Genomic DNA, 23,801 nt, shown 5'->3' on the forward strand with positions numbered 1-23,801 from the left:
CAGCTCTTTGGGTCGCTTCGTTCCTTAGTCTCATGATCAAATTTCTTGTTGAGAAGGAAGCACTCCAGCCCTGCCACCAGGCAGCTCTTTAAACAGAAGGGCTGTAAACTGCCAACTGAATAACCCCAGGGGTCAGCTATTCAATACGAGGGATGTAATCATTCATAATCATATGTCAATTGCTGGAGAGCACAATTCAAATTCTGCTAACCAGGTACTGTTGACAGCTTTGCTATCAAATCTCCCAAACTAGAATCTCACCTGATTTAGGTCTTGCTGTTTCTGTGCATTTAATGTTTTAAGCTGACAAAAAAATTGCATTGCATTAATATTTAAAATTAAAATCGATGATTACTCTAGCACAATGACAGAATGCTGCTGCTGAATGCTATTGGATTTCTCATTAATATTAATTTGCAGTTTGTAGGGAAACGGTTTAACAACGGAGCTACACACATGTAATTCAAATATTGATTAACTGGGCCATAAATCTATGATCATGAAAAAAATTGCTCTTGACCATCTGTGTTTGATTTTTGGTCTTAGCATATTCAAAATCCATCATATCTCAGGAATAACATGTAATGTATTTTTTATAGTATGTTAGTTATTAGCAAATATTTTCCAATTTTCTTTTTTTAAAGACTATTTATTTATTTGTCAGATTCAGAGAGAGAGAGAGAGAGAGAGAGAGAGCACAGGCAAGGGAGCGGCAAGCAGAGGAAGAAGCAGGCTCCCTGCTGAGCAAGGAGCCTGATGTGACATGGAATTCAATCTCAGGACCCTGGGATCATGACCTGAGCCTAAGGCAGATGCTTAACTGACTGAGCCACCCAGGTGCCCCAGCCTCAGCTTTAATTAAAAAGTACACTGCTACATTATCTCTAGGAAAAGACTCTGATGTATTTCAAGCACCAAAGGGGTGTGTGTGTGTGTGTGTGTGTGTGTGTGTGTGTGTGTGTATTTTAGACTTTTATCCTGGTAGGTTAGTAACAGTCTTAGTCTTAAAACCATATTTGCAACTAGTTCTTCTGATTGCTACATAGTCAAAACTTAGTGTGGAAGATGACAAAGTCAGCCCTGCAAAAAAATGATGTAACTTCCATTACCTAAATTGCCTTCATTGTCTGTGTCAACAGACCATGGCTAGATGACATCACACTGAATTAATCAACTTAATAATTCTCGTTATCAACAAGACAGCCAGTCCTCTAAAATCAGCTTGTATGTAATCAATTACTGAACTGGTTAATATGAAAAACTAGTTAATAAGTCATAGGGCCAAACCTACCTATCAAAATCGACATCCCTTTTTGTTTTTAAAACAGTATCTTCTATAAATGTTAGTCAATAAATAAGAATGGAAATGATCAACGTAACTGAGATATGCCAGATGACTTCAAAACAGCACAGCATGTTCCTTGGAAATGGCCTTTAGAGATTTGGTATCTCTTTCTCCTCCAAATCATAGAGTCAGGCCACGGAAGGGTACTTCAATTTGATGTTCCACCAAATGGGAAGTCTCTTCTGCATCTCCCCGAGGGATTGTCAGCTGGCTCCTGCTTTACCACTCCCAGTGAGAATGAATTTATGTATAACCATTCTCTTATTGGGCAGTGCTAAATGATGGAAGGAAATTTTTTTTCCAATTTTTCACAGAAATGCCAATTCTTCTGTGAGTCAGTTCTGTGTGATTTCCAGTTTCACATTGTTCTCTGGTATCACAATGCCTCCTAAAGCATGCATACTGCGTGCCAAGAAATTTGTAGAATAATTCTTAGGAACAGAAACACCCAGTGCCTTCACTTAAGGTGTTTATCACCTGCTCATAGAAGAAATAGTACATGCGCATATTTATTTCTAATTCATGTGCCAAAGAGAATCTTCAAGTTCTACGAACTTATGTGCAGATGAGGTTAAAAAAGAACTATACCCAAATGGAAAGAAGTTGCATGGAGAAGAAGCCTGATAGGTGGAGATACTGAGGTCAAGTGGGGAGAACATTCGAGGCAGAAGGGAGGGCGTGTGCATCGTGAGGACAAAAATATTGGGTATGTTTAGAAATAAGGAGTAGAAACCTGGGATGCAGCATAAAATAAAGATGTGAGTGAAATAAAAGGCTTGGGATCCAATCACAGAGTACCTGGGAGCCAGAAATAGCCGTATGGACTTGATCTTCTACACCAGCGTTCTCCAAGGTGGGGCGTCAGCTCTGTGAGGTACCTGGGAATGCACTAGGGTGTGAAGAGACATCGAAATTCCAGCGAGTTTTCATTTTTAATCTTAAAAACTGAAAAAAAAAGCATTACTAAAATTTACTCTCTTGGGAAGAGTGAGTGTCCCAGAATGCTAAGCAGTTTGCTAGTTTTTGGTGAGTTGCTCACTGAGACATACGTTATCTGCCCTTCAGGGAGTTTGCAGATTTGGGGTCCCAGGTGGATTTATAGACTATGGTATCTAATTTTAACTAAATGTGTGCTCACAAAATGGCACACAATTTTAAAGAATTCCTTCCAAGAACCTACAGATTGAAGACAAGACTAATGACACAATCACAGATAAATAAAAAGCAGTGTTTCTTTTACACTAAGGGCAAGGTGTTCAGCAGCCACGTTATAAAACACAGATCCCACAAGAAATAACTGTTCCAAAAAACTATACTTGACATATGAGTATAGATCTGATTTTATTTACAATGAACCCTTCCACAAATGGTATGAGATACTTGATGCCTTTGTGAAATCTTGAGGCATTATTTTTTTCTTTTTGCCAGGGCAGCCCTTAAAGTAGGTATTTAACTAAAATGAACTTGGAACAGGAACAGCAACCTCTGTTACTGTACCATGAAGTATTAGCCAAAATTTCAGAAATAATGAGTCATGTATATGCCATAAATATGAAAAAATGTACATAAAATGTATATGCCATAAATATGAATAAATACATAAAATCTACTCATACAAAACAGTTAAGCATAAATGATACATTATATGCTATCTAAATAATCATATTAATGATAAAAATTTAGAGAGCTAGAATGTTCTCTGAACCATTAATAAAGTAATTATTCAAATATTTTTTATTATCTCTTAACTCGACTTTTTACATTTTTATGTCTGTTTAAGAACATATCTAATATTTTTGAACAGTCATAACTTCAATATACACTTATAAATACATGCGTGTATGCACAAAGCACATTCTCAAAATGTTATACCTGAGAGGGGGGTGGTAGTTTTTTAAATTTTGAGAAACCACCACTCTACATTTTGGATGAGGGATTCATTAGAGGTTTTGATCCAGGAAGTGATACATCAGTACATTGAGAAATATCAAGAACTGTAGGAGAAAAAATGGTACCGATGTGCTAAAAAAAGAGACGATTTGATAATGAACTGTCAAGGAGAAAGAAGGGAGGTGACTGATAAATTTGTTGAGATAATTCAGAGCTTGAATAAAGGAGAAAGCAGTGGAAACTGGAAGGAGAAGCTAAAGGCCACAGGTACTGTGGAGGTAAGATCTGCAGGATTCCAGTAAGTGATTTGTTACTAGAGAAAGGGAGAGGAGTCACAGAGGAAAACCAAAGGTAGCCGTAAGTTTCTCCTTCAGATAACTGAATGCAGAATGAGGACCTTCCGACAAAAATAGAAATACTATGCTTTCAGTCTGGTTTAGAAGACAATAGATTTTCTCCAATTTGGGTCACAGTTTATTTAAATAAATCCATCTATCCATTTATTCATATTAATTTTTAATTTCCTCCAAAAACACTTAATCAACTCCCATATATTTCAGAAACTGCATAAAGAGTCAAGTATCCAAAGATAAATGAGATTGTTTAGCCTCAGGGAGCTCACAGATTAGTGGGAATAATAAAAATGTATCGATAATGATATATAATGGGAGACGTGCAATTACAGAACCATCTGTACAGGGGTTTGCAAGCACAGGGAAGGGCCACCTGGCCTGGCTGGGAAAATTTTTGGAAGATGAGGCTCTGGAGAAAAATAAAAGAATGACTACGTGCTGGTAGCTAGGCAGAGGGGACAGAGTGGCCAAGGCATGGTGCAGGTATGTGAGACACTCAAGCAGGAGTTCAACAGAAATCAGATTCCCTGTGACAGGTGGACTGCTTAATTCTGCTAAGAGGTCATGGGCTCATCTATTCTGAAAAGAAAATCAATAGCAATCAATGAAAAGTGGAAGGCTATCAGGTCTATGCAGAATGAAAACCTAAAATGAAGGAAAAAGATATGGTTTCTATCCTAAAGCTGCAGCATAGAAGGTGAATGATGAAAATTTTAACTGCGGCTATTGAAATTGGAGACATTACCATCCAGTTATTAAATGTGGTCAGTGTTAAATGAGGGAGGCTAGCAGGCACCCCTGCAGATGAGGCCCACGGGAACAGACAAACACAATTAGAAGCTTGTTTCTGGAGAACGCACGGCATCCATATAGGGAAAGAGGGCACAACCAGAGCTCCAGAAAGTACATGGATGCTTGCGGCGTACTATTAAAGCGTGTATTTACATATGTGCCAGATGAAACTTGAGGCTGAGAGGATAGGAGATATGCGAAACTATACATGCTCTGCCTGAAAATGTGAAACTGTTGTGTGAGATGGGCAAAATGGAAAGATTATTGTTTAGTTCCGCCGATGGTGGTGTGAGATCGCTCAGAATAAACGTGGCGAGTAAGTGTCACTTCACGGATGATGTGCGATACCCTGCACATATTTTATGTCCTCACATCCCCCCTACTTGTTCAGTCGGGTGGTGCTGCCAAAGTTTGCAGGTGAGACTAAGACTTGCAGGCAAAAGGTGGGCTGCCCGATGTCTTGCCGCGGCAAGGTGAGACTCAGATTGGGTTTTCTGCTGCCCAGACCAAGCACCTACCACCTCACTAGCGGTTTTCGAATGGGCTCCATGGAGGTCCCATTTCGGTGTCAGGGGCAGTGTGGCAGACTTCTGTAACTTGTGGGCCATCAAGCACCATTCCCCCTTCCATCAATTGTTTTGGAGAATCATCTTTTGATAATTGAGGGTTTTTTTCTTTTCTTTCCTTCTTTCTTTTTCCTTTTTTTTTTTTTTTTTTTTTTTTGCTTAAATGTGTATGGATAGCTTTTGTATGCAGAAAGAAATTCTCACATCTGCATTCATTTTCATTAATAGTCAACACAAAAAATTTTTTAAATTGTCGATACAGCTTATAAAGTAAATCCACTTATAAACCTAGTGGTTGCTAATTAGTACTCGGTTCATTTTTTTTTAAAGATTTTATTTATTTATTTGACAGAGATCACAAGTAGGCAGAGAGGCAGGCAGAGAGAGAGGAGGAAGCAGGCTCCCCGCTGAGCAGAGAGCCTGATGCGGGGCTCCATCCCAGGACCCTGGAATCATGACCGAAGCTGAAGGCAGAGGCTTTAACCCACTGAGCCACCCAGGCGCCCCTTTCAGTTCATTTTTTAATGTAAGATTTTAAATTTCCCCAAGCTCTTAAGTACAGCTTACAAATTTAAGTCATATATTATGTTAAACATTTCACATTAAAGTCATGTAAATTGTATGTTGTCCTAAATAATTTAAGGTCTTTGTAAACGTGATTGCTTTAATTATCTGAAACTTTTCAACTTCAAATATTTAATATATCTGGTTTTCTAAAGTACTTTAAACAGATAAGTGGAATTATAAATCTAATACACAACATTTTCTTAAGTACTTAAATAAATCTTAGAAATCTAATAATAAGATTTGATGATTCAGATTTATTTAAACTGGTAAAAATTTATCAAATATTATACCTATTAAATTTAAAAATCATAAAAAACCCTTTAAATTAAAATTATAAGTTTAATATGCCAGATTTAATAGATTTAAAAAGAAGGCAACACACATTTTTCAGATGATTATATACTGCTCAAATTTTCCATTTTCTTTTTTATTTATTTTCTGCAGCTGTGGTCACCTGGATTTCCCCTTAATGTTCTAAATTTGCTATAGATATACTGATTCCAAGGATTTGATTTTATCATTCTTTTTTCTCTGGTTATTTTTACATCTTTCTGGTGTTACTAAGTCTTTTATCATCTCTTTACTCAAAAAACTTAAGGTGATGATCAGAGATTCTGGACAGGGACCTGGAACCTACTGGTAATTTCCAGGATAACTACCTGAGCTGCCTGTTAATATACCCAACCTGTTCATATAGAAAAGAGGCTTTTCAAATCCTCGCATTTTTTCACAAATGGTTTCATCTGGCCATTTGAAGCCATTTTATTTTTACCAGACTCTGACACAAATCTTACTAATTATAAGCCTTACACCACCCAGTTGCAATTAACCTCTATTGTCAGCTCAAAGTTAATGAAATCTTCAGGACAGTGCCCACCTCTCACCTGTGCTATGGTTATAACTAATATCTTTACTACCTAGTTGATTTTGCACCTTTCTTATATAGATTGCTTCCTTATCTGTTGCCCAGACCACAGATTTATTGCTGTTCGGTTGGCCAGAATTGCCTTTCTGGTGTTGTGTGGTATTGGGTTGGGATCGTAAATCATGATGTTCTGACCAGTGGATGGGCATGTGGCCAAAGTGGACTTGCTTCAGGACTTTTAATGTTGAGCAAAGGCAAATTAAAAACAACAAAAAAAATGAACACACACACACACACACACACACACACCAGAACTAGCAGGAGCTCCCTAAACAAGAAGTGGTTCCAAACACTGAGATCTATTGCTACTGGTTGCCAGTTGAGTCTCCAGCCTTCCCTTCAGTCCTTTGAGACTTCAGATCCTCCCAATAAGTTACCCCGTCAGTTATTTTGCAACCCCAAACTCCAAGTGACCCAGGCAGCCTAGAGGATGCTGTACTGATGAAGAAGGGGCTGTACTTAGCCCCTTCTAAGGGGCTAAGGAGAAAGGGCAGGAGTCCTGACCCATGCCTTAGTCAGATCAGCCACACTGTTATCCGTCCTGTCAATTTCATTTGAAGAAGGTCTTAAATCACTGTATTGTTACCAAGGTGTGAGATTATTACACCCATGACTGCTAAGGTCCGGAGAATTTTAAGGACAAACTGAAGGATAACAAGTACTAAAGGACATATGCTTGAATAAAACAGAAAATGAGAAACTTGAGGCAGCTTTCAAAATTCATGGTGCATCAAAGAGGATAGAGAAATCAGGATATATTTCAATGTGAGAAGACTCCATGCCTAAAAATTGAGGACTGAGCAATAAGGTCAAATAATAAGAGGTATGAATGGGTGCCTGGGTGACTAAGTTGGTTAAATGTCTGCCTTCAACTCAGGTCATGATCTCAGGGTCCTGGGATTGAGCAGTGAATTGGGCTCCCTGCTCAGCGGGGAGTCTGTGTCTCCCTCTTCCTCTGCACCACCCCCATCATTCGCCATTCGTATCTTCTCTCTCTTTCTCTCTCATCCTCTCTGTCTCAAATAAATAAATAAAATCTTAAAAAATAATTAAGAGATATGAAAAAGGGACCAGGAAGTCCTTATTAAAGATGTGTAGGAAATATGTGATTATTACTTCAAAGTCCCTAAGAAAAATATGCAGCAATGACAGAACATGTTAGGAGTAGGACTTCCACAGAGAAACTGATTTAACTAAAAATGAAAACTAAACCTCTCATACTTGATTTCTTAGCTTTTCCATAAACTAGAGCATGGGCACATGCTTTAGGTTCAACTAATCAGACACACAAACATAGAAACACAATCCCAGGATACAAAGGTACTGGCACTGTGGAAAATTCTTCCCAGAGGTGGCACAGCTGTTTCTAATGGCAGCAGAGCCAATGTGGCCAGTGGCCAGTGGCCAGTGGTAGGCGAGATGTATGGAATCAACCAAAGAATCTAGGGTGCAGATTGGGGGCTAGTGACAATTTCAATGAATTGGTCTTGGAGTAATTTCAACCATACGTCTGGCTACATGGCTCCCCTCTGTTTCTGCCTATTTTCTGAGCTTGATTCTCAAGTTTTCATGAGGATTCTTTGATTCGTCCAACAGTAACTAATCCTTAAGGAAAAGATGGGGAAATCTAGTATTTTCTACCTGGTGTAATTAATTCTAGAAAAAAAAAAACTGGCTAATATTAAGGGATGGAATTTGGGGAGCCTATGGTAAGCAATGACTAAGTTAATCATCACCTGTGGTCACTCTGGAATAATATGCCTATTAATGGCAAGGTTTTGAAGGACCATGTGTCCTCCGCTGCAAAGGAAGTTCTTCATGATCAGGTGAACAAAATGGCCAACTCTATGGATGTCAGTCATCCTCCTTCCTAACCACCCACATGTTTGTTCACTTGGGCCCATGAACAAAGAAAAATGGTGACAATAGCAGTTGCAACAATGTGAATTTCCTTTCACCTGCACATCACTTTTGCTGAGTGCCCAAATTTGCCAGCTGCAACCAAATCTGAGTATCTGGGATATTAACATACCCTAGAAGAACTAGCCATCTTTGTGTAATTAGATTCCTTCCCTCATGTAGGGAGAAATATTCTGTTCTACTGAACTACAATTTGCCTCCTTTTTCTACCATCCATTGACTTACCTAATGCCTTATTTACCACCATGATTTCATATGCAACATTGTTTCTCACCTAGGAAATTGCGTTATAGTGAAAGAAATAATGTAATGCCTATGAAATTCATTAGTCTTATGATATATTCCATTGTAAAGAAGCAACTACAAAATAGTGATAAAAGCTATTAAGGATTTATTACCACAACAGCCAGAAGACAACATCTTGTAAGTTTAGGGTACATGCTCTCCTCTAACCTGGAGGTCAGTATTTGTCCTGTTTCTCCCATACCCAGAATAGATGATGAAGGATAAAGGAGGTAGGTAGGAATGGCATCTCGTATTACATTTATTACCCACTCGCAAAAAATATTATTCTTTGTCTCCAAGCCTGGCACTGCTGCTGATACTGACTCTGGGATTCTGTGATTCTGTGTTGCTTGAACATCTATTGGCTTCTGAAAGTATGAGAATAGAGGCACATTATTGCAGAGCTTAGATCTTGTGATTCAAAGTGTCAGGGCCCAAGAGATCTTACACATATCAGGGGTAGTAAGAGTTGTCCCAGTTGAAGTGGATGATGGGAATCCCAGGGGCACTGGGTGAACAACCATATGGTTGTGCAGAGTAACCAATCCTGACCATACAGGGGAGGTTGGGTTTGGCTATATAATACAGCTAGAAAGAAATAGGGACTGAACTTCAAGAATTCTCTGAGTACTTCCTAGGACCCCATGTCCTGGGGCAAAATTATAAGGAAAGTACAGTAACTTAATAAAGCCAGATCCATCAGATGTCCTGCTTTTTTCAGAAGCACTTTGGGTCCCTCAATGGGTAAAGAACTTTGGTCAGGGGATGTGTTGGTCGAAGACAAAGGATCATGGAAAGAATAGAAATCATATATGCTGGTACAGGTTTGTGACAGTTGCAGAAGTAAAAACTGACATTTAACCCTGTTTTCTATTATGTCATATTCTTTGAATAACACTTTTTAAAAGATGGGTCTTTGTGGTTAATTTACACATTTGCCACATATGTAGGTGTGTATGTGTGCAACAGGGGGTGACACAGTCTGTGAATATTCTTTCTATTGGTGAATAACTTTCTCAGTTCCCCTGACAATGGGCACAAATCTTTTCCCTCAGCTCTGCCAATGAAAAGCACCTGTCCTAGACTCTGAAACAAGAGAAAGCTGCACAGAAAGCAGAGACAGTGGATAATTCTTCAGGAATGGTAAAGTTTTAAGCAACATGGTCTCCAGAAATGACACCGGCAGTTGTGCCGTGGAGGAACCTTACGTGTTGGGTCAGGAGTGTGGGTGTGGTGACCTGTGAACCCCAGCATCCAGCAGTAATGATGACGGGGTCCATGATGAGCTGCTGTGTGGAGTGATTTTGGCAAGTGTTACATGTGGCCTATCTCCTTTTGTTCTGAGCGTGGTTCCTTATCCTGCCTATCAATTCTGAGACTTATCCAGTATCCTTTTGTTAAATGAATCCCTCTTTAAGTCACCCATAGTCAGCTCCTATGAATTGCAATTAAGAGCTCTAACTCATAAAGCCATAAATCTTCATTTCAATACTTTTCATTCAGTAAAGCCTTCAGTAAGCAAGCCAGTAAGTCCAAGGCCTCGTGGCAGAAACGAGTGAGGCAAAAATGAGTGACACAGTCCCCATCATCCACGTACTGAGATGTCTAGTGGAAAAACAACACATACATAAATCATTTTAAAAATAATCATATAACAAGTTATAATAGGTGTTGTATATTAAATTCTATGGAATCTGCTTAAGGAATGAACTAGTTCTGCCCAAAGAGAAGTGGGGAGCTTTGTGAGCTGGAAGGACAAAGAGGATTTTACCAGCTTCACAGGAGGAGACACTCCTGGAAGAGTGGGTTGTATGAGCCAAAATATAGTTTGTGATGTGTTTGTCACCCAGAAAACACTAGCATGTGGCAATCATAGGCAAATGACTAGAAAAAGACCAGAGTGACACTGTAAGATGTGATTATGAAGGCCTGTGTGTATCATACTAAACAGTTCTCTTCTTCAATAATTACCAACATGGTTTTTAAAGCAAATAATGACAGACCCAATCTGTTTTAGAAAAATAATGTTAGTGTCAGTGTGGAGGCATTAAAGAACCATATCAAGCCAATACCAGCAAAGAACACATTTGAATGTTTAGCTACAAAAGTTTTTGCCTACATTCCAAGTGGGAAATATATACAACTCGAAACCAAAACAGAGGATGCATTAGTAGAATTTGATGACTAACTGCCAATATAGCTGGAACTAGCGATGTGATCTAAAGTTAGCCATATATCCTTAGAAAGGTTTTCTTAGTCTTGGATTACTCATCAATCACAATCCATCAATTACTAGTTACATGATAACATGGTAATGATCCTTATGCTGCAGGGTAGTTATCAGGATAAGAAGAGCATATTAAAAAGATCTAGCATTGAGCCTGAATATCAATAAATTTGAATGTTAAGGAATGGGAGCTATTGCTATTAATGCAGTACAAATAGAGAGGGTTGAAAATTCTATTTTATGACTCACCAGACATGGCTTAATAAATCATATTATATTTTGATGAAACCACAATGACCACTGTTATTTCCACTTATTTCAGAAGCCAAGGAGCAAGAAAGCTTAAATAACAATCCAAAGGAGAAGAGGGGGATTTTGGGGAGGCCCTCCTTTCAACCATTACTTGGAAGGTAAGAATCTCCATGTTTTACTCTACATCATGGTTCCTCTGTAGGTACATAAGAATGCTTCAGTCTTCCCTATGTATGTATTTATTTTCCCAAGAAATTAGAATATTTAAATCAGAGCCTGTCTTTTCATTATTTTAGTGCTGTAGTATATTAAGGAGCTCAGTATATGAAATTATCTTTTACATTTTCATGAAAAGAAAACCTTTAATTATATATTTATATACACACACACACACACATACATATATAACATAGGTTTCTGATGAGGTTCACCCTAATATTTACTTTAACTTTTGAAAAACATTGATTTTAAGCACTTAACTTATAATTTATAGTTAGTCTTATAGAACATATGATAATTAAGGAAACATTAAAAACAAACAAATGGATTTATTTATTTATTTTTAACATTTTATTTATTTATCAGACAGAGATCACAAGCAGGCAGAGAGGCAGGCAGAGAGAGAGGGGGAAGCAGGCTTCCCGCTGAGCAGAGAGCCCCATGCAGGGCTTGATCCCAGGACCCTGAGATCATGACCTGAGCCGAAGGCAGAGGCTTTAACCCACTGAGCCACCCAGGTTCCCCATACAAATGGATTTAAATGTTTAAATTGTACAATAATTTTCATCTTCATATTACCACATGTTATTCTAATTTTCAAATAATTTTGTTTCTTGTTTCTACAACTGCAAATTCAGAGAAAAACAAGTGAGCAAAGAAGAGGAGGCCATAATTGCCCTACTTTGATAATCTGTTAATAGATTCAGCAGCAGATGGGTAAGATTAGAAATTGTCAACCCATTTGGAAAGGTACAAATAAAAAGTGAAAGCCTCCCTTCCCTAGGAATGCAATCCTGAAAAAATGAAAAAGCTTTAATTTACATGTATCTATAAGGGACCACACTATATGCACTATAATGTACCCCATTTTTTTCACATACTGTAATTTGGAATTCTTTCCACATTAGCATTTAAATCTCCTTCACAGCAGATAAATTGCATAGCACTGTACTGAGTGAACGGACCATAATTTATTTGTTCAGTACTTTACTGATGGACACTGATTGTTTCCAGTTTCTCTTTCTCTAGCTCCCTCCCTCTTCTTTATTTTCCCCCAGTAGCACTTTAAAGTTTCCTTCATCGGGACCTATATATTTACTGAATTCACAGGGTCTTTTGCATGTTTTCTTTTTTGCTATTTGAGCCATTTCTTCTTTACTTGCCAGAATTGGGATAAGTGATTTTGTCAGATATCTATATATATCTATATCTATATATACAATATGGCAAAAGGCGAGTTAAGGACAAAAGCTAAATGGTTAGTGTTTCAGAAAAATACTAAACAAAAAGTTTGGAAATTTTACTCTGATCCAGATTTTTAAAAGTGAGAAATTTTAAAAATCATGATATTTGTTATCTAGATTCTCCTGAGATTTCATTTTTCATTTTACTATTCACTTCGTCCTCCGTTACGCTACAGCTACACTGGCTTTGGCCAATTCTTGGAAAAGCCCAAGTTTCTTCTTGTCTTTTTGGACCTTTGCATTTACACTTTCTTCTACCTCAGAATAATTTCACCCCCATGTTTCAGATTTCCCCTCAAATCTCAGTTTAAATGTCAACTCCTTACCAGACTTTCCTGGGTAAAGGAGGACCCTCCCTCCACTACTCTCTTTCACTGCATTTAAGCACCTTCAGACTGCTCATCACAGTCTTTTAACATTTAACTCCTTTGTCCCAGACGTATATTGTAGATCCCCCAATCCCCACCTAAGTACCTAGCATGTAATATGCTTCAATAAATATTTGAAGAAAAAAAAAAAAGAATTCAGGTAAAGTGAATTTAATTACTGTAGAATTAACTTTTACTGAATGTATTTGCCAGGAACAGGTGTCAGTGTATGTTACTCATGCTAAGGTTAGACTTTGATAGATTCGGGATTCTGAAATCCTTTTAATCCCTTAAATCTTAATCCCCAAGTTTTAAATATGATTTAAAATTTCAGACCTTTTCGCGAAATCTCCCACCAGTCTCTCCTTCCCACCAGAAGGATCCACCCACTTACCCCTAACTTGTTTAGTTCTCCGCCCCTCTCAGCAACCTGGCTGAGCTGGGCTGTCCGGGCAGAGCCTTCCGGGACCCGGGGCGCATGTGCGGCATGCTGCGCACATGCGCAGTATTCGCGCAGGTGGCGTGAGTCCCAGCCTAAGGCTGAGGGGGACCGCCACGGAGCTGGGGGCGGGGCCTGCGACACTATGGCCGAGGGCAGCGGGGAAGTAGTGGCGGTACCCACGTCCGGGGCTGCCAACGGCCTCAGCAATGAAGCAAGCGGGGTCCCGGCGCAGACCAGCAACCCTCTGTCGCGGAAGTTGAATAAGATCCTGGAGACGCGGCTGGACAACGACAAGGTAACCGGAACTGGCCGGGCCTGGGGTCCCGCGCTGCCCGCGGGCTGAGCCTGGCCGGGGGCGGTGTCTGTTCGGCACCCACTCCCTCATCCCTCTGTCCCTCCGTCTCTGCTTCCCTCCGTGGAGGGAAACTGCAAACCTGCGGGATCCGAAGTGGGACGGGTAAGAAGGGGGAGGCCGAGGAGCCCCTGGAAAAGCGAAGAGGTGTCTTGGGTGTCACCCGCTATTGGGAAAACCTGTTCCTGGAAGGCTCTGGCTCCGGGAGGCAAACGGTGGAGGCTCCTACCGGGGAGGTGTTCGTGGGTCCGAACAGGGGGAGAGGACAGCCCGGGGCAGGATTAGAAACCATGCAAGAGTCCATTACAAGACTGGGCAACGTGAATCGGGGTTAGGAGGAGCTGGAGAACCGGGGGAGGCATAATTGAGCATTTCCACTGACGGGTGAGAACAACTGAAATCATGTGCAGCGGGAAAGAACTGCTTGCCCGGGGCTCAGATGAGGTACTGGGTGCCCCTAGTTTTTGTTGCTGTTAGCTAAGCTCCGCCTGTGACCTGTGGGCTCCTGCTGTTATTTCTTCACCAGATAAAGCCGTCCACATCCTCACCCAAGTACTTCCCGAAACGCCTCCTTCCAGCGTCTGTTGTAGCTGTATGCTGGTTATCTCTTCTGTATCATTGAGTCTTGGGGTAAATTGGTCATGCCGTAAAGAAAAAATATAAGTAGAAGTGAGAGAAGTTTACAGATAGATTTGTAGGTAACTGAAAATAAGCTGTCAGTAAGAATTTGTGTGTAAGACGCGGCTCTGGGGCCACCACTTATCAGATATAACATCAAACTGAAGTATTATGATTTGAGTAAGCCCCTTAATTTCTCTAAGCTTATTTTTCATCACTTCTAAGTTGAGAATACTGCTGGTAACTTTTACCTCAGGGTTGTGAGGATTCAACAAGAGAATCTGAAGTGCTCAGCACAGTGCCCTACACTTACCATTTCTTATTAAATGTTAATTTTATCATACAGCTTATTGTTTAATGTGACTAATACTGACATTTATTATCTCACTTAATACAGCTGTGGTATAGGTAACATTATCTCCTTTTTACCCAAGAGAAAAGTAAGGTATCGAGAGAGTGTAGCAAGGCTAAATCATATAACTGATAACTGCTGGAGCTGTAATTTGCACCTGTCTATGTGATTTTTCATTCATCCTTTAGGGATTACTTCTTTGAGCCAGGCCTAGGACATTTCAAGGTTATAGTCAAAAGAAATGGCTTCATTTTTTGGTTTCTTTCTTTCTTTCTTTCTTTCTTTTTTTTTTTTTTTTTTGGTACATAAATCTTTGTAGTGTTTTCTTAAATATTAAATTGAATTTAAATAGCATTAGTATTTTTGTCAATCCAGCCAATATCGCAAAATAACATTTTAACTGAAGCAGAAGAGTAAGGCTTTTAGAATATATGTTAGTTCAGGTGTAGGAATTTTGTATTTGGAGTTAGATATCCTGGGCTTGGTCTTCTTCCTTCCCTCCTCTAATGCATATTTTCTCTGTAGGAAAACTCTCTCACTTTCATGTTTTAAATAACAAAAAGGCTGATGATTCTCAGATTTATAACCCTGTTCTTGACATCTCTACTGAGCTCCAGAAGCATCTAGTCCATTGCTTATATGACACTTCCAATGTCAATACCTGATCAACATCATAAAAACTTAACATCGCCAGACTCTTGGTTTTTCTCCAAACTGGTTCTACATTCTCCTGTTAGGAAAGAACATCACTTACCCAGACAAGCAAAAAATACACATAATTTTTGATTCTTGTGATTTTCTTTTCACTTCCTGCATTGAATTCGTTAACAAATTCTATAGGCTTTACCTTGAAAAAAATAGTTTTGGAATATCTCCTTTTCATCTGCACTGCTGCTTGTTCTAAGTCACTATCAAATCTTTGCTTGGATTATTTTAGTTTCTACCTATTTTCTTCCTTTCTTGCCCCCCCCCCATCTGCTTTCCTCACAAAGTTAGAATAAACTTTTGAACTTATAGAACACATTACATTACTCCTTTCCCTAAAGCCTTTAGTAGTGTCCCACAGCTTCAGTCATAAGGCGTTTCTGCTGCTTTCAGGTTTTTGTACTCAAAGGCTTTTTTTTTTTTTTTTGCCTGTGAACGGCTTTATCCCCATGGATGCCTTTCCTATTACTTAAGGCCTCATTTCAGAAGTCACCTCAGAGAGGCCTTCCTCTCAGTTCTGCTCCCAGTTACTCAGTTCCTAGTCTGGAGGCTACAGGTGTTATGTACTTCTTATATATATCCTTCTAGAGATAGTTTATACATTCACCAGTAAGTATGTATGTATATAGATAGTCCTATTTCTTTTTTAACAGTTGGTATTATAACTGTTTCTATACGTTGCTATTTCACTTGCTGTGTCTTGAAATTTGTATTATGTAAGTACATAAAGAATTTTCATCTTTGTTAAAATCGTTATGTCATAATTTCTTTAACCAATCCGCTTTAGGTGGACATTAAGGGTATTTCTAATCTTTACAATTCCAAACTATTCTGCAGTGAGTGGTCTTGTATACATGCTGCAATGTACAAGTAAGTAGCTTCTAGTATTTTGGAAATAAGTTTAATATTCAGTAACGTGAAGGTGGCCTGGTATTTTTTGATTATTTAATGGAAACATTTGAAAATGATTTCATTAAAATTTGACTTAAGATTAGGAAAACATGTGAAAATCGGTCCCAGTAATTGTCTGTTATCATCAATTGTGTAGGAGATGTTGGAAGCTCTCAAGGCACTTTCAACCTTTTTTGTTGAAAACAGTTTGCGGACTCGAAGAAATTTACGTGGAGATATTGAACGCAGAAGTTTAGCCATCAATGAAGAATTTGTCAGCATTTTCAAGGAGGTGAAGGAAGTACGTAAATTCTTTTCCTTTAACATTTATTGAGGACTTACTGTATGCCTAACTCTGTTCTAAGTATTTTTATGAATTAGGTTGATATGTTTGCTGTTCACATATCATGTTCAAATAGAAAATGTAACTACTCATGTTTTTTTTTTTGTTTTTGTTTTTTTTTTTTTGTTTTTTTTTTTAAAGATTTTATTTATTTATTTGACAGAGAGAGAAATGTAACTACTTATGCCAGAAGCATCCAGATCCTTCAGTTAGTGGGATTTCTGAATCTGTGACCTTCACTAATGCTGCTTCTTAGAACGTTCAAACATTTTTTTCTAGGGTATTCTCTTAGAAATTTTTTTTTTTTTTAACAATAAGAAAAAACAATTCTTTAAATGTTTTCCAGTAGAAATTTTTCCTTACTGAATAAACTTCCTTTGGATAACTACTTCTCCATTGAAAATTAATTAGAATTGAGTTACTTTAGTGCACCATAAATTATGAAATTTTCAGATTCATTAAGATCAGTTACTTTCAGCATAAGTAATATTTTTATCATACTTGAGTGAGCAGACTACTCACCATAGGGTAAAAATGAATTTTATTTATTATGTTGTTATATTTTACTTATGCAATATTTTGTTAATTTTATTAATATCACATATTCTGTATGTGTTGTATGAAAGTGTATATAGAGTTTCAGTGACTAATAAACAGGGGATGTTTAAATGTTTAGGAAGATTTCATTGACAGGCTAAAAATCTGGAAGGTTGGAAGGACAGTTTGTAGTATTCGTAAGAATAGAAAGGGTCTCCAGGAGCCCATGCAGATTGTGGTCTCTGAATACAGTTTCCCTCTGAAAGGAGGAAATCTTACAAATATCAGAAAACAGTGAAGCTACCTGAGACCTTTGGGAAAGTGGCAGAAGAACTCTAGAGCTAATTTGATGAGGCTTCTGTTGGCCCAGGGATAGGATGATTAGAGCCTCAGTAAGAATAACTCAGTGGACAAAACTCATTAAACATGTTTAAAACCACAAATTCATACAGATCTAAGAGCCAAACAGAACCCTCATTGGTTATATTTGATGGATATAAGGGAACCAGCTTCTTTTGAAAAGTGCTAAATAAAAGGAAGGAGTCAAGCCTTTATCCTGTCTTTTGTTCCAACTACATGCGGTTGTTGAGGGGAGGCTTCTCTTTATAGCTTTATTCTAGTAAATGAAGGAAGAGTGACAGAAGATGAGAAGATTTTTGCCACTACTGTTAAATTTATGGATCTAGCTCAAGACTTCTCAGCTTGGCAGTATTTTACATTTTGGATCAGACAAGTGGGGACTGCCCTCTGCTGTTTGGGTTGTTGAGCAGCATCCCTGGCTTCCAGCTGCTAAATGCCAGTAGTACCACTTTTCCTTTAGTCATTCCTCCCCAAAATGTCTACAAACACTGCCGAATGCCCCATTGGGGGACAGAATTGCCTAGTTGATCACCATCGATGTAGCCATTGGTCGTCACTAGCAGCTAACCTCACAAAAAGCAGTTTAACCTCGGATCTGTCACTCCTAATAAAGGTATATAACACAACCTGTGAAAAATTCTTGCCAGAAAACTGAACCAAGATATAATCAAGCTTCTAGATCTAACTGCCTGTTTATAGGAATTACTGGGGTCAGAGGACTATGTTAACACCACAAATATGCAGTCAGCAAATATAGAATGTGGGGAACTGTAGAGACAAATGGGGTGGTCTTTCTTTCTTTTTTTTTTTTTTAAGATTTTACTTATTTATTTGACAGCGATCACAAGTAGGCAGAGAGGCAGGCAGAGAGGAGGAAACAGGCTGCTTGCTGAGCAGAGAGCCGGATGCGGGGCTCAATCCCAGGACCCCGGGATCATGACCTGAGCCGAAGTCAGAGGCTTTAACCCACTGAGCCACCCAGGTGCCCCTGAGCTCGTTTCTTCAACAAATAAATTGTAAGAAAAGAAAAAGAAAAATAGGGAGAAGTGAGACTGTATAGATTAAAAAATAGCAACTGGTTGCTATTTATGAACCTTAGTTGGTTCCTGACTTGTAGTAATTAGTTAAAGATTGAAACAGCTGGGGAGATTGGAACACTGACTAGCTACTTGATATTAAGAAATTATTGTTAAATATTTAGATGTGAAAATGGCATTATGTTTTTTGAGTCTTCTTAGAAGCATATAGTGATGTTTATGAATGAAATAATAAAATGTTATGAATATAAAATAATTCAGTTTGTGGAGGAGGGAGGAAGGGATGGAGGAGAGGTAGAAAGTGGGTAGAGAAATAGATGAAACAAGAGTGGTCGAAGCCAGGTGATAGGTACGTGGGCATTCATATTCTTGTAACTTTAGAATATTTTTGAAAATATTCCATAATAAAAGTTTTTAAAAAGTTTATCATATACTAGTTGTACTTCCCAGCCTATAATTTTATTTGGGGGGCGGGGAGAGATACTTTGTCCTAAGTTCAAATAGAGACTTTTAAAGTAACATACAGGCCATTGAATTACAGTCATCAAAACTCTGCATTGAATTCATATATTCAGAGATGTAGTTTTTATTATTTGACAAATGAGGTCCATTTGGTATATTATGGTGGCTAAAGTATTAGGAGACCTAGCTGACCTAGCTGACTGATAATATCATAGTGCTATTCATATTAGGTTACACAATGAGATTTAAGGGAATAGTGAGATTAGTTTACTCAGGCTTCTGCTATTGCTAATATTAATTGATATTTTGAAATTGTGCTTTTTTTTTTTTTTTTTACTGTTCACCTGAAAACAATTTAGCACTTCCTTTAATGATTTGGTGTATATGCTATTTGTAATAAAGTATAGAAAGTAATAATTGAAAATACTGGGTGCTATGATACTTATAATTCAAAGTACTTTATAGAAAGAAGGGATAAAGTCTTGCATCTAGAACTTAGATTTATGTTCATATTCTGATAAGTGATTTCCAACTGGTTTATCTTCACATTTTGTTTATAGCCTCACTGGTCAGCTTTCTTATCTCTTACCCTCTGTTTGGCCCATCCCTTCATAAGACTGTCATGTTTCTATTTGAAGGTCTGGGTGTTGTGTTGAAAGGGATTGTCCATTGTCTACCACTGAAACTTCTTTGTGTATCTTTCTGTTGTGTGACACCAAATTGTGTGACACCAAATTGAAATTAAATTGAGAAAAAGAAGATAGTAGTGCAGTATGAAGCTAGATGTGATTTTGTGATATCATTTTCTCATATAATATTTTTCATTGATTCAGTAAGGACTAAAGAATGGTTTCATGAAAAGTGTAGAGCCTGGGAGACCTGTTGGAAAACTTTTTTTTTAAATCACTTCACATAAGAAATATTAATTGTTGTGAACTGAAGTAGTAGCTATTAGAGTAGTAAAAAAGAAATGGGTAAGATACATACAGTAAGGGTATAAATGATAGATCTTAAGGACCAGTTACATTCCCATGTACCTGGAGAAAGCTAGAGGAGGAAGTACATGGGGAGAGAATGTTACTGAGAAAATTGCCAGCTTTGTGGCATGATGTACAATGTGATGACCTTCCACAAGGTAGAGAAGGCACGATTTTTAATTTATTGGGTTTTCATATTTGCTTATTTTTATTAATTAAAAGTTAACAAATAATTCATTACAGAAGAGTTAGATAAAATCAGAAGTCAAAACAGTTGCTTGTAATCAATCCTATCACCCAGAAATAACTTTTGTCAGTATTGTCTGGCTTTTCCTGTGTACTTCTCTGTATTTATATGTATACACATACATATATATATATATATATATATAGTTTTATAATGCCTTTTAAAAAATCTTATATAGACGTCTTTCTATCCATGTATACACACACACACGATTGCACATGTGCATGCATATACACACATATATAGTCATTGTTAATATACACACAGAGTTCATTGTATAGAAAATGTTTCACATTTTCCTTTTGTTTTGGGCAACTCTGTGTTGATCATCTTCTTACATATATTGTTGCACACTTATCTGATTAATTCCGTAGGATAAATCTCTGTGTTAGTACACCTGAATGAAGAGGTATTAATATTAGGCATATGCCATTTCCTATTGTCACCCCCTTTAAAGAGCTTATACTAATTTCTTTACGTATTTTCTAACACTAGATGTTATTCTTTTTAATTATTTCCAATTGTAAATATAGTATCTTTTGTCATGCTTTGACAAAAAAAATTCATGAGATGAAAATAGTATTTGGCTAAGAGAAGAGAATTTCTGTAACAACATAGGTAATGTTTGCTGTTACTTTTTCCCTTTTCAGGAACTTGAAAGCATAAATGAAGATGTTCAAGCAATGAGCAGTTGTTGTCAAGACATGACAAGTCGCCTACAGGTACTGGATTTTACTGTAGTTCCTGGTTCAAAGTAAGCTTTCAAAAATTATGACCTAGATCTATAAGATGTATGGATATCTAAAGTATCATGTCCTGTAGGAAGTTCCAATGTAAATATGATGCTTGTTTTTTTTTTAACTAAAAATAAGTATTTTGGGGTGATGGTTTACTGATACTGTTCAGTTAACTCCATATGCCTTTATATTTTGATCTTGTCATTGTAAAGCTAACTGCATAGAATTCTGATAAACCTTTCAATCCCATAATATCCCATAAATCCAGCAAAAATGATTGCCTTAGTAGAAAGTCTTAGGAATAAGTCCACGCTAAAGCTATGCCTAATACTGACCAACCTTAATAGTGTTTTATGCTCAACCTCCCCACAAAAGAAAAGAAATAATCTCAGGAAAATATCTATAATTCTATATCGGTTTATTAAAGCAGTTTAAAACTTCTAGTTTGGTTGCAGAGTTAAGATTCAGCCTAATTATCCTCATTTATGTAATTTTGGAATAGTGAAGAGAATAGGATTCCTCCTAAGAGTCAGTCATTATTATGTTTACTACCGTCACATTTATTTCAAACTTAAACCTTTAAGATTCTCCTGGAACTATAGTGAGCTACAGTGATTCTAGGAAGATTCCTTAATCTTTGCATATTCCACAAATCAGTCCTAAGCTACTTCCATGACCTGTCTCTAGAACCAGTTTCCCGTTTCTCTAAAATTTTAGCTCTCCTACTCTTAACTATATTTGAGTACTCTTACTAATTAATGTATCAGATACTATTGGCATATCTGTTGTTCAACCTTAGGTCTTTATGAATTACATAGTATTTAAATAGTCATAAAATCTTTGCTAATTATTGTCATTTTATATATTTTGCAATATTACTTTTGTTACTTAGTAATTTTGTTCTGTTTCTTCTTCTAATTAGGTCTTCTAATTTTTGACTGTTCTGTTCCTTTTTTTCTTTACTTCCTTTTCTCATTTTCTGGCTTCCGTGATTTTTATACCTTTTCTCAAATTACACTGTGTAAGGTTTTCTGTATTATATACTCTACATTTATTTTGTAGTATTATTTTTATAATTTGGTTTATGGGATTATTTAAGTTCTTCTTTTGGGGGATAGTATCTCTTGTTTTTAAATTTTTATCTTTAATTGTATTTTTATCCTTTTATCATAGCCATTTGTAGATGTAAAAAGATCAAAGTATTTTTATTCTTCATGCTGTTTTCAAATCAGATTATAAGTATTTTAAATCACAAAGTATCCTCTTTACTTTTGTCCTTTGTATTTTTTTGCACCCCCCCAATCCTGTTTTTTCCATATAATGGCATGAGCCCTTCTTTCTTTTTTTTAATCAGTTTTATTGGGCAAAAATGATGTACAATAATAAACTGCATCCACTTGATGTATACAAAACAATGCATTTTGACAATTCTGTACCCATGAAACAGCTACCATAATGAAGATGCACATTTTCATCACTTGCAGAAGATTCTTTCATAGCTTTTTAAACTGAATATTTAAAAATATTTTATATTACTTATTGTTTACGTTCAGTTTTGAATCTCAGATTAGTAGGGATTAGATCTGTGATTTTGTAAGTTTTGTTCATCCATTGGCACTGATTTATTGCATATAGTGTTTTTGGAATCTTGGTAGTACCCACTCAGACTGTCAAATCTAGAGTAATGTTTTTAATTCATTTATAGAAAAAAGTATTATTTTTCATTTTAGGATGTTATACACAGGACTAATTAAATTAGCTCATTTTTCAAAGTACTTTAGATTTAGGACATTTTAGAAATTATTATTACAAAATACTTATAGAAATGCAGTCAATAATTGTTTATATACCATGGTTTATCCCTTTGTGGACTTGCTTAGAGGCATATGTTTATTATTTAATGAGAAACAATCATTCTTAACATTTAAGATAAATTGGAAATTGCTTTAAGATAATGATCTTTACTGCTATTATTAAACTTAATTTTTGAATCATTACTGTAATTTATAAATGAAAAGTCAGGATATATGCGTAATTCTTATTATATGCCATTATAAGCAAGTATCATAGTTAAGTGATTAATAGATGATGTTTTTCGTAAGATCTACCTTTAATTTAATGATGACTCAGACTAAACAAAAAAGCTAGTAAACATTTTTGATAATTGATTTTATGAAGCATTCTTTTTTCACAAATACTAAAATGTAAATATATTTTAGAATTGAGAGAATACTACATTTAAACAATTTTATTAGTCAAGAATAAGGTGACAGTGATCTTGAAAGCAAAGCAACATTAGGAAAGATGAAGAAGAATTTGAATAAATTAGTGGGTTTAAAGAGTAATAATTTTAGAATAGTACCATGGGAGCCATTGTGTTCAACTCCATTCCTTAAAAGTTATTGATCTGCTGAATTACATAGGTTCAAATCTATTTTTTTTTTAATTACTATTTGCTAGGTACATAATTTGGTTGCAAGGATCACAGACTCAACTGGAGAAGGGGTGGGACTAGATGCCCATTTGAAGCAATGAGGCAGAAAATTTCATTGACAATTGGAAAGACTGTAGGAGGATTAGGCTTCTAAGAACCCAGAAGTTGCTCTTTATGGTAGTGTTCCAGCACGAAAATGACATATTTGCTCTGGTATCTTATCATTAACAACTGATCCTCCACAGTATGTGTGGTCTACTTTATACCATTGACCCTTGAACAATGCCAGAGGTTAGGGGCATTGACTCACACAGAGGCAAAAATCTGCATATTAACTTTTTCTCCCCAATATTT

General features: G+C 37.0%; 1 protein-coding gene across 2 annotated transcripts in view; it reads left to right on the forward strand.

Annotated features, from left to right (window-relative positions):
- Positions 1-13,466: 13,466 nt before the first annotated feature.
- Positions 13,467-23,801, forward strand: part of COG6 (component of oligomeric golgi complex 6) — an 80,387-nt gene continuing 70,052 nt past the window's right edge. The window contains exons 1-3 of one of the 2 annotated variants that reach the window (XM_059377442.1): positions 13,467-13,690; positions 16,471-16,614; positions 20,927-20,998. In XM_059377442.1, coding sequence (XP_059233425.1) covers positions 13,538-13,690; positions 16,471-16,614; positions 20,927-20,998 — 369 coding nt within the window. In that variant the 5' untranslated portion in view covers positions 13,467-13,537. The remainder of the gene's footprint in view (positions 13,691-16,470; positions 16,615-20,926; positions 20,999-23,801) is intronic. The other variant, XM_059377443.1, reaches the window with a different exon arrangement.

The sequence above is a fragment of the Mustela nigripes genome, chromosome 15 (assembly GCF_022355385.1).
Source record: "Mustela nigripes isolate SB6536 chromosome 15, MUSNIG.SB6536, whole genome shotgun sequence".
Taxonomy (NCBI): Eukaryota; Metazoa; Chordata; class Mammalia; order Carnivora; family Mustelidae; genus Mustela; species Mustela nigripes.